The sequence below is a fragment of the Wasmannia auropunctata genome, unplaced genomic scaffold (assembly GCF_000956235.1).
Source record: "Wasmannia auropunctata unplaced genomic scaffold, wasmannia.A_1.0 LD336026.1, whole genome shotgun sequence".
In the NCBI taxonomy this organism is placed as follows: Eukaryota; Metazoa; Arthropoda; class Insecta; order Hymenoptera; family Formicidae; genus Wasmannia; species Wasmannia auropunctata.
In genome coordinates this window covers 2,269,713-2,281,436 of record NW_012026864.1, presented here as the reverse complement: position 1 = coordinate 2,281,436, position 11,724 = coordinate 2,269,713, and the positions used below count along the sequence as shown (strand labels likewise).

General features: G+C 40.1%; 1 protein-coding gene across 1 annotated transcript in view; it reads right to left on the bottom strand.

Moving 5' to 3' along the window:
* Nucleotides 1-9,251, bottom strand: part of LOC105452834 — an 18,344-nt gene extending 9,093 nt beyond the window's left edge. Inside the window, exons 1-11 of the mRNA XM_011694307.1 lie at nucleotides 8,715-9,251; nucleotides 8,426-8,614; nucleotides 7,798-8,311; nucleotides 7,475-7,708; nucleotides 7,092-7,388; nucleotides 6,714-6,848; nucleotides 5,570-6,315; nucleotides 5,181-5,370; nucleotides 4,553-4,861; nucleotides 3,459-3,495; nucleotides 2,382-2,524 (exon numbers count right to left, since the gene is read on the bottom strand). Of these exons, the coding sequence (XP_011692609.1) occupies nucleotides 2,382-2,524; nucleotides 3,459-3,495; nucleotides 4,553-4,861; nucleotides 5,181-5,370; nucleotides 5,570-6,315; nucleotides 6,714-6,848; nucleotides 7,092-7,388; nucleotides 7,475-7,708; nucleotides 7,798-8,311; nucleotides 8,426-8,614; nucleotides 8,715-8,749 (2,829 nt within the window). The 5' untranslated portion in view covers nucleotides 8,750-9,251. The remainder of the gene's footprint in view (nucleotides 1-2,381; nucleotides 2,525-3,458; nucleotides 3,496-4,552; nucleotides 4,862-5,180; nucleotides 5,371-5,569; nucleotides 6,316-6,713; nucleotides 6,849-7,091; nucleotides 7,389-7,474; nucleotides 7,709-7,797; nucleotides 8,312-8,425; nucleotides 8,615-8,714) is intronic.
* Nucleotides 9,252-11,724: the final 2,473 nt, after the last annotated feature.

Here is an 11,724-nt window from a genome sequence, read left to right as displayed (position 1 = left end):
TTTTAAGACTGTGTTTAAGACAGTCTTAAATATTAAGAATCAATTATAAATATCTTTTATTGCTTGAAATATGAATCATAAAATAAATATTAATTTAAAAAAATAAAATTAAATAAATATTGATAAATGATGTCACTGAACTTAAATAGTTTACTAATTCTTAAGTAAATCCTCAAGTGCTGAAAAATTGCTTTATTGTGTAACAGTGATTAAAAGTAAAGTAAAATATTTAAGATATTTTTAAGAGCTAATTCTCTCTTTAATTTTTGCAATGAAAAATGCGAAAAACTTGAAAAATTTTAAGACTGTAAAAAAAGATATTAATAAAAGATATTTATAATTGATTCTTAATATTTAAGACTGTCTTAAACACAGTCTTAAAATGTCGTAAAATAATTATAACAGAGCCGTATTAGTATCTTAAGACATTATTTGTAAATATTAGCCAAGGATTAGGAACAAGTGAATGGAGGAGCGCGCGCCGACCCTGAGCGCCGCATGGATAAAAGCGATTATTCGTTAACTTTAACCAGCTCTCCTGACAAAATTACTTGTCAGATCAAAATTTGCTAAAGGAAAAAGTTGTTCCTTTTAGCACAAAGTATAACGTCCTGTACTCCGAATGCGCCAATTCTGGGACACCCTGTATATAAAACGAAATATTGGCAAAGAAAAAAAAAGAGACTGACAGACATACAGAAATCACATCAAAGTTACACTGAGAAGATGACAGTGTTCGGTGGTCAGGTGGTGGTGGTGGTGTTGGTGATGTGAGGAAGGGGGGCGCTACACTGAAACATTCAGGCCTCTTTGCACAACGGCCAGTTCACAATTATATTTAGATTAATTATATCAGATAGGTAGACAGAAATCAGCATTTAGATTCCTCTCGAGGAATGAGTTGTCTCAGGTGGCGGCAGAAAAAAAAACCGCGTAGAAAGCCATTAATCAATTATTGCAAAACACAAATAGAGAGGAGGACTATCTTATCTAAATGCTGACATTTGATTTGCTCAGTGAGCAGAACCTAAGAGTAGGAGGAAAGAATTTACTGTTTCGTCAGTTGCTTAATATTGACAGTGTCCTTGAAAGATTGATTCAGTATCGTGAACTATAGGAATTAGTAAAAGAAAAAAAGTACATCGTAAAATTCGATAAAAAAATACGGACTATAATGTAAGCGGAAATACAGTAGATATACTACAAACACGATCTGTACTATATTTACTAAAATGAGTTATCAACTATCTGTGTATCCTTTTGCGACATGATTTATCGTACGTAGAAACTGAAGTACAAACGAGTCTTAAGACGCGATTTGGACAGTACTCTTTCCTACAGAAAACTCTCAGGTTTAACTAATCACTTAAGATTTCAGCATTTTAACCATTTGAGGTAAATTAACAGTTTCAAAAATAATATAACACTGAAACATTTTATATACTTGGTAAACAGTCCGAAACGCGCAAATCCCTCGCAATTGTTATAGATGCCGATTGCAATATTTTACAGCGCTTATCTCACGTGAGGTGCATCGAGAGCAAAATGGCACAATTTTGAAAATCCTCAAAAAGTTAAAAATCTCAACATTGAAATACATTATTGCAGATGAGAATATTGCACGGTTGTTCACTACAAATTAAGTAGCAAATTAAAATAGTATAAAGCATTCAGAGCATGCTGCTAATTTCGTTATTATTATATTCGTAGTTTAATTCTAATAGTCCTCTGAGAAACAATTTTATACTCTCTAACAGATTTTCTAACAGGTTTTCGATTTTCGCTTTAGCAATTGTTATCGAAAAGTCAACAATTGGGACATTTACTCGACGTGTAAAACTCTAACTGCATTTGTTCCGATCTATATATAATGTGTTTTTCAAACTTAGTGCTACTGATCTAAACAGAACACAATCATATCATGTGGATGCATTATCTATCAAATATCGCGATATGCTCACTTAATTAGTAGTTACTGCTCTTGAGAAAACAAAAACATTCTAGGAAAATAATAAACATGTGGCTTTCAAGTGATTTGCGACAAAATCACATTTTCATACTCCACGACCTTTTTTTTCGACGCTTCGCAAAAAATCTTTAAAAACAAAAATGTCCTCATATACACGTTCTATTTGTACATGAGGTGTATATATATATATATATATATATATATATATATATGTATATATATACATATGTATATACATATATACATATATAAATTGTGCTTTTATATACACATATCTGTATATAATCGTATATACACATCTTTCGCAATTGACGTATATGTAAGTACCAGTTCAAGAGGAATAGTACATCTCAGCTCCGAAATAAAAAAAAAAAAAAAAAAAAGAAGTGCGTTTTTCATGTACAATATGTACCTTTATTCTGGAAACGGCTTCCTCCGCCTGGCACATGCGGGTCGACTTCGTCGGCTGACCTTCGCATACCAATTGCGTAGATCCCAAGTACCTCGCGCGGAACAGGACACCTTCGATCAACACTGACGGATCATCCAACAAGTCTGAAAGAGGCACAGACACGTACCATTTAGGATTTTTCGTCCCATCTCCCTCGCGTTGCAGTGCACCGAAGGCGGCTAAGTGCTCGGAAGAACATTGGGGTAATCTAACAGACGACATGATTATAGTATAGTCCAATAACGGATCCACTTGTTCCATTTCGTTCGAATCTTCAGTAAATGCCCTCATATTATGTAACGATATCATTAAATAAAATTATAGAATCTCTATAATCTCGCTGTTTCCCGCGACTAGATCGACTAACGCGCTTTTCATTCTCCGTTACTATATCCACACACAGAAATTATATCGTGTTTGACTTTGATTAATTTACAATATACGATAGAAGCGCGACAAACGATTGTACACGAGATGCGCAGCCACATCACATTGAAAGATTATGACACTTATGAAATTCTTCAATACGCCGCTTATCAATATAATTGGTGACCTTATCGAGGAATACAAACAGAGGAATGTAAATATCTGAACACCTCAAATCTCTACGAGAGTCATCTACAGACGGCACATACGATAAATTTAGAGATACATCTTGATAAAACATATCACGCGTATTAAAACATTGTTACCCACAAACAAGATAGAAACACTGGATTATCGAGAAGTATTATAAAAGCGTCAACATAATATCGTACAGCGATAAATATATTAATTTTGAATTACGGCTATCTGTAATAACAGTATAACAGTATATACTTTAATTGTTATAAAAAATATATATATAAATATATATGCATCTATAAAGAATACCTACCATCAAATAATGATTAGAAGCAGAATTTATATATCCGAGCAAGCAATAGAAAGAGAAATATTATATTAGCATCATAACGTTAATACTACTCTGATGATTAAAAAATCGTTAAGGAGTAAAAAAAGAAAAAAACAATTTTATTGATAAGAATGCAACTGTACCTTCTTTGTTTCTGCTCTTCTTCTTTCCCTCCTTGTCCTGAAAAATAGAAGAGACAATGTATTTTGCATGATAGCACAGATAAAACTTTGATAAATACGCTCGCAATTAAATCTCGTAAATATCATGTATGTAATCACTTAAGCTGTAGGATGTGCTAACCATGCAGAAACTGCTATGTAAGAAAGCTAATAAACATTAACATGTCCCTACTTACGTCTAGAAACAATAGTGGTAACAATTATAATAATATAATAATAATAATAGTAATAGTAAGGTAGTAGTAGATAGATAAATGCTATCGCAATTTTATAATCCCTTCCTCTTACGAAGCAACATATTGTAATAATTATATATTTATAAAGCACAGAAAAAAATTACGAGTTATTCTTAATTATATATTAATTTTCGGGATATGAGTTTAGAGCTTAAACTAGAAAAAAATATCATATAATATGTAAGTGAAGTTTAAACTTATTATGTTCATACATTTTTTTCTTGTTTCGTTCTGGATACTCCTTCCCTCGAAGGAATATATAATTAAAAATCATCCTGTATAAAGCACTTCATAATCATTGCACTATTTGCGGATACGAAATAATCTAATATGCGATATTTCTTATAAACGTTGAAACGATGTTTCCGTTACAAATTAAAATAAGCACAATAAGCGGAAGCCATAAAGGAAAACTAAAGCAATAAGATAAAAAAAAGTACCTTTTCTTTTTCTTAAAAAAAAAATCAGCTTAAACATTTTTATCAGATATTTTCTTAATTAAAGCAAAAAGTATTTTATCTTTCTATCAATATCTCTCTCTCTTCATAAAACTTGTATATTATTTTAAATAAACGTTTCAATAATTATAAAATATCTACATGTTGTGTGATAATACATTTTAATTAGATGACAAAGATGATAAAGTAAATGATATTTAAGCTGATTAGTACATATTTCGTTTAGCAACAGAAGGATAGTACTTGTCATGCACCAACGTGTGCTATTTTACCGCAAGCTCGCTATAAGAAATATAGATATCTATGGTCACTAATAATAAAAAAAAAAAAACAGATTCCGTGGTAGCATTTGAAAGGGCACCTTTTTCACCTTGTTGTTGGATTCCTTGAGGCTCTGAGGGGATGAGGGGGAGTTTTTGACTGGGGTCTTCTGCGGACTCGATGTAGGTTGCGCGGGAGTGGCTACTTCGCACTCGTTAGAAGACGACGATTGTATAACAGACACTACGAGAGGAGGGGAGATCGAGGCAGACGTCGAGGGTATGGGCTCGGAAGGCGCTAGCGTTTCTATCGGGGCGACACTCAAAGATTTGGGAGGGGTTTGCTTTGGAGTAGCGACTTTCGCATTCATTGGTGGTAACATAGTCCTAGTCTTAGGCTTCCTCCACCCCTGCATAAGACACCAAGACGATATTAGTAAGAACACCGATACCATCGAATCGCACAGAATACAGGAAAATGTAGATTATTCGTATCCTTTTTTTTTTTCCTGACTTTAAACGCATTAGCACCGTCTCAATATTACCTAGTAGAAAGTTGTATAAAGAGAGTGTATATATATATGATATATATTGTGTGTCACAAGTGCGCTGTAGCTTATTTAGTTTAGACTAAGTGTTCTCGTTTAGGAAATGGGATTCGTGGCTAGAACAATGAATAATAAGAACAACAAGATGAAATGGAATATTAAAAGCGCCGAGTGTGCCCACCTTGTCGTCGTAAAATCCTTGATCGTCCGTTCTCTGTTGCCCGAGCAACCGATCCGTTTCGAGATCGGTATCCGCCTCCTCCTCGTCCGGGCACTCCTCAATTTCCACATCGGCCTCGTCACCTATACGACGCGCATCAGATTCTTCGCTATTGCTTTCCATACAGACTCTCCGCCTGCCATCCATTATACTGCATCTTAGTTAGATGCGTTTACACGCAACACAGAGGTATCCCGAAGGGTATCCCAAACGTATATACATATATTCGATGTCGTAAAAGGGGGAACGTTCGCGGTGGCAAGTAGAGAAAAGTATACCGAGGCAAAATAGCAGGACAAGTTTCAACAATTGGAATACCCTTTAGCCGCATGAGACAAAACGTAAAATACCTTGGTATCCATATCGGACTAACGCTCGGCTCCGGTGGCTCTTCCGACGGCGATTTCACAGGTAGAGTTTTAGTCCTTTGCAGGGCCATTCTAATGTCTTTGATGGCCGCTTCCACCTCGCCGCAATTTACATCCAAGGACACACTCTGCCGGCCTTGAGGCGCCGGCGGCGGCGGCGTGCCCAGCGGATCCAACCCGTCGAGCTGCAGCTCGTTCGTGTCGTACGAGTTCTCCTTCTTCGCGATAAACAGATCGGGGGACGTGGTCTTCAGCGTGTGCAAAATATCCTTCGTCACATTCAGACTGACGTCCTTCCCGGAGTCGTTCTCGCTCGTGCCCAGCATGTCGTTACGAGTTCGCTGTATGATCTCCTTCTCGATCTCGTTTATCTGCCGTTTCATGAGCATCACAGTGGGATTATTGTTGTCAGTGTCGCTCGCGTGTCCGCTGGACAGGCCGTCCTCCAGCACCGGCATGCTAGTGTATATTCTCAGGGAATCCGAATTGTTCCCCAAATCGCCGACCGATCCGAGAAGGCCACTTGCCGGCATCAATTCGTTATCCATCATCATGAGGGACACCTCGCTGTCCAAGTCGCCGCAATTGCTGTCGCAGTCGGTCGTCTCCGGGCTCAGTGTAAAATTGCGCGAGTGTCCCACTTGCAAACCGACCTCGGTCTCGCCAAGATCTTCACTGCTGCCAGTACCTACCGAGAGGTCCAGGAAATTGTTTTCGTGTTCACCTGTCTAAAAAAAAGAGCAGAAAAAACCGAGTGTAAATATTTACCTCGTAATACCGTTATGACTGTTCCAAATCGTGGAAAATTCCCTCAAGTAAACTACACGGTGTAACTTAAAAACTGCATCTATAAATACAGCAGATTTATATATAGAAGCTATGTGACTGCTGGAGGAAATGTAATTTCCATACGTCGGTAATTAATACTTTAAAGTGCTGTTAAAAGTACAATATTTGCATTACCAATTACTCTTGTTTATTACATCCAATTTACATAAATAAACATTACTAATCTTACGTGAAACTTTTCACCACAGAGGAAAATAAAACTAATGCTTCTCGAACAAAGAGAAAAAGTAATTGTCAAGACAATGTTTCTCTATCTTAAATACTATATCACACTTACATTTTGGGGAAATTCCGCCCGTTGCTTCTTAGGAGACTCGTGTACCATAACCTCCTCCGTTGCGGGTGGACCGCTGGCTAATCGCTGGCCAACATACGCACTTCCACCTTGCCGCCGTAATTCATAATCGAGATCCTTGCAACAGAAAGTAATTTTTTAATCATTTATAATCTATCAAGTATTAATCTGCTCTTCATTATACATGCATATATATTCTTAAATATCCACTTAGATTTTTCGTAAAAATATCAATTCTTATGGATATATTTTTCTAATTACAAACTATACACATTTATTAGATAGATTCTTAACAAAGAAACGAAGCATCTTGCAAACAAATATTTGAGAACTTTTTTTATGCCTCGGCAAAGAACTCACTTGGAAAGGAAAGGATTCGATATTGTTTTCCTTCTCTTTCGTCGGCGCCGGGCATTTGAAGAATTCCTCCAGCACTTTCCGCGTCTCTGAAAATTCGTACAAATAGTCGAAGGTGCTACCACCCGGCGAGACAAGACTGCTTATATTATCAGCCGGCAAAGTCGACGGCTTTAAAGAGTCCTCCTCTTCCTCTTCGGCCTTTGGCGACGGAGACGAGGGATTTATAGGCTGATCATCGGTGCTAATATTTTCTATCACAGTCTGGTCTACCACGATTTCTGCAGAGATGTCTTCCTTCTTGGAACATAAGGATATCGACGGCGATACGTCAGAGACTGTTAAATCATTCGATATAATTTCACTAATGTCATCGCTTTTACTACCTCATTGTGATTTGGTGTTGTTGGCAATACTCTTTGCGGGAAACCAGGCCTCGGTGTCATGTACACAGAAGGTGACGACATTAAGCTAGGAAGCTGGGTATTTTCGCGTACTCCATAACGTCTCGGACTGCCGGAGTACTGGGCGATCGGCAATTCACCGATCACTCTCGCGACTTTGTGATTACGTTCCGGAGAGGGCGAGTCTGCCTCGCAGTCGCTCGCTGGCGTGACAACCTGCAAAAGTGCAAAGGGATTCGTGGAGAGATTCTTCGCAATTACGCGACACGTGCGTGAGTCTCTCGATTGTATTGCAAGTGTGTTACTTTGAAAAATTCCGAAGTATTGCGATGATATGCCGTCGTAGGACTGGGAGTACTCCCGACGCTGGAACTCGGCGGCTCCGGGGCGACGCGACCCCTCTGCGAGTCCCCATCCGTCTCCAGGTCCAGGCTCGTCGTCGTAACCTGATTCGTATTGCTCGACGCCAAGTCCAGCCGCAGCCCCTGCCAATTGTCGTCGATATCGTCGAACACCACGACCTCGCCGTCGCTGACGATGGCCATACTTCTCGCGGGAGTGTTGTGATTCGACTGATAGTCTACGCAGCTCTTTGGTAATCCATAGTCCAGATCGGTAATACTTTTCGGTACCGTGTACTCTACATTATTGCTATTCAAGATTGAATCGTAGCTGATTATGCGATTGCTGCGGTTGCTCTTGGGCGAGTCGTAATCGAGAATGGATTTCGCGGCGTTGCGCCGCACCGAGTGCACCTCGGAGGCGAACACGGTCTCCGTCACTTCTCGATTCGCACGTTGCTTCCTGGTCTCACCGCATCTGAAAGAGAAAAAGAAATCGACAATAATTTGTTAGAGAATATATAATAGAGATAATATAATATAATAGAGATCCTTGCACGGATCCTAGCATCGAATGAGCAAATTTAATTACCGGCTTCGTAACTCCCATATGGTCTGCGAGTTCGGGGACTTGTTATTCTTCTTAACCGACAGCTTATTATCAGTTTGAATGTCCTCGTTATTTATGGAATTTGACGCGGCCAGAAATCGCGACTTTCTAGCTGCCACCTTCCCTCGGCTCTGCGAGAATACCTCTCGGCCGCCAGCGATTTCTATAATTCTGCGGAACAATACAAGGTCTGTGTTAAGTACATATATATACCTACTGATTGTGACGATTTTTACGACCGCGAAACAATCCTGAATTATGCATTGATTACTTTGATCTCGCCTCACTCGAGCCCTTAGTGCTCATTGAAATTACTGACGCCCATGCGAGGAAGAATAACACTCGGACGGGGAGTCGGGATTCGTTCCTGCAACTCCCTGTCCATCGAATTCAACGTGTGTGTATATAGGTACGTGTTTCAACATTCACAGCCGAAAGCCGCTTTCAAAACATATGACTCACGGGAATGCATTCCGTATTCCGAAATATTCTACGCCAGCTCATTTCTATAAATCTTCGTCAGGCTCTCTCGCGGATACAACGGCGTGCGTGTGTTATAAATCTCTCGACGTCAGCTATCCGACGAGGGCGATGTTTGCGCAACGTATTACACCGTGCCGATGAGCGACATTCGCACCGTCGTCGACGTCGTCGCCGTCGTCGTCGTCGTCGAATCGCGCACGTGGACGGGGTCGGTGAGATTGGCGGAGTCGGCCGCCGACGAAAACACTCGCTCGACGTGTCTGACAGGCGGAGTAAGTTAACCCCAAAACTGGCGCGTGGCGGGTGCCCCGTGTTTCGCGCCCGCGACTGCATTTAGTGCTTACGGACCCGGTTAGACGGCGCCCGATTTCGGGCCGATTCGTCAATCGTCGGTCGTACGCACACTAATCCCGTATCGGTCCTTGGGAGAGGTAATACGGCCTTGTCGTACACCTGGAATGCTTTATTATTGAAAAATGTATTCATTCGGGTCCGCGCTGGCGCGGGGAGAGGGAATCCACACGACGGCGGCGAGACGTTCGCGCGGCGGGGAAACGTGTGTGTATTGTATTACGTGGAAGAAAACGGGCGCGACTTTTGAGCCTCGTATAACTCCCGTGGCGGCCATCTGGATGCGCTCCCGTCGCGCTCACCTTCGAGCAACGACCGGGCCTTATCTCGTCGACGATTTTGCAGGAGACCAACGTGTCGAACGTCTGCCGAGCAGAGGAGCTATCGCCGGATCAACGACGGAGCGAGACCGACCGCAGCGGGCAGCCCCCCGAGCCGGGAACAGAGACTCGCCCGTTATCTTCTCGTCGGTGTTAAAAAGTACATATATGTATAAAACACGTGAATTTCGGAACATTTAAAATGAAGGTAAATCGAATTCTACATCGTCCTTACAAAAATTTAATACTTATTAATAATTTTACTTATTTTGAGTATTTATATATATATATATATATATATATATATATATATATAAAATATTGCCACATAATTATTCTGAGTGTCTAAAGCACTAACTATATATATATATATATATATATAATTACTTATTTTGAGTATTACATATATATATATATATATAGTGAGTGCTTTAGCACTCAGAATAATTATTTGGCACTTTCAATATCAAATTTCCGTAAGGGTGGTTTCCATGCCAGAAAGCTCGGATCTAAAAATCCGTGGAATATTGGCAACTTTAGTTAACTCCGTATCGTATGTTGCGCGCGTGAAGTTTCGCCAATAATCGACAACTTTACGGGATAATTTGAAATTATCGGATATCCGCGTTCGCCGACTGCGCCCGAGCAAATACACGGGATCGAATGGAACACGACGAAAATATCGGAGAATAAAAGGTATTCGTACGTCTATCTGCATACGGATTATCGTTGTCGATAAGCGCGCGAGCCGCTCCGAGTGCCAATCGATTAGTAATGACAAACCGATACCACGCCTGAGATTCCTTGTGACCCTCCTCGTTCGTGAAAATGTTAAAAAGTTTCTTTATCTAACTGCGAGCTCCTATGGGGCGATAGCTCCGCTTCAGAGAACAATATAGGGTGAAGAGATATATTAGACGTCATTGGGCGCATTTATATATATATGTATATACAGCGGCCTTTACCCTTTCGCGTTCGACTTTTTTTTTCGACATTCAGTTCGACTGTTTTCTGGAAAATGGGAACGTAAAAACTCAAAATGGCAGGATAAAATATTTTCAAATTCTGGCGAAATTGCACGACGGGGCTTTTTGAGATCGCTAAATGCGAAAATGGTGTCGAACCACAGAAGGTCTAAAATGGTGGATTATCGATATGATGAAAAATAAAATGTCTCTAAATTCCAATGAAAATGTGTTATGGCTTTTATGGTAACAAAATGCAGAGTTAGTTTACAAAACAAAAAATATAACAAAATGTATAATGATGAGAACTACGTAACAAGAATCAAAAGTTTTGGCCTAATTTATACCGCAGTTACGCAAGTATTAACTAGCAAAACTGCAGTAAAATTCCTTCACCATGAAAATGCAAGAAATTCAAATAATTTATTCATATATTATAAATATCAGAAATTTATAACATCCGAGTATTTGAATAATCGCCACGCGAAAGTAACATTGCGCACCACAACCTTCATGCGCACATCAAACCTTTCCACGGTTGATCCGTGGGATATTTCGAATTATTCTATGCAAATAACTTTTTACACCTTATAATCATATTAATTACAATATATTTTTACTAGAGTTTAAGCAATTTACTTAAAATTATTTAAAAACCCTGCAGCTCGACTCTAGTAATTCAATATTTACCGCGACTTTTTAAACGCGCCAGAACTTGTCCTGCAGCAGCCGGATGTGAAAGGGCTGAAGTCGCGGAACCCTTTGATGCGAAATTGCGACGTGCGACTTCGCGCCGCGAAGAGTCGCGGGTCAGAGTTATCGCCGACGGCGAAGACGTTCGCCGCGTTTCGCGAGGAAAGCTCCACGCCGGAGGAAAGCGAGAGAGGGAGAAAAATATTTGCCGGGACGGATTACACTGTCACGCGGGCATATTGACTTGTTTGCTGTAACATCGGACAGCGCGCGCGACACATTAAACACGGCACGGAACGCGAGGAGAAGAGGCGGCCTGATATTTGAGTGACATTTCCGCCCGAGTATATCGTCGGTATTAAGCTTGAAATTAACGCTCCGTTGAATATACATGTGAACGTGTGGCGCGCGCTCGCTGCAGAGGGGGATCGTCGCTGCTCTCTCTCTCTCTCTCTCTCTGTATGCCGGG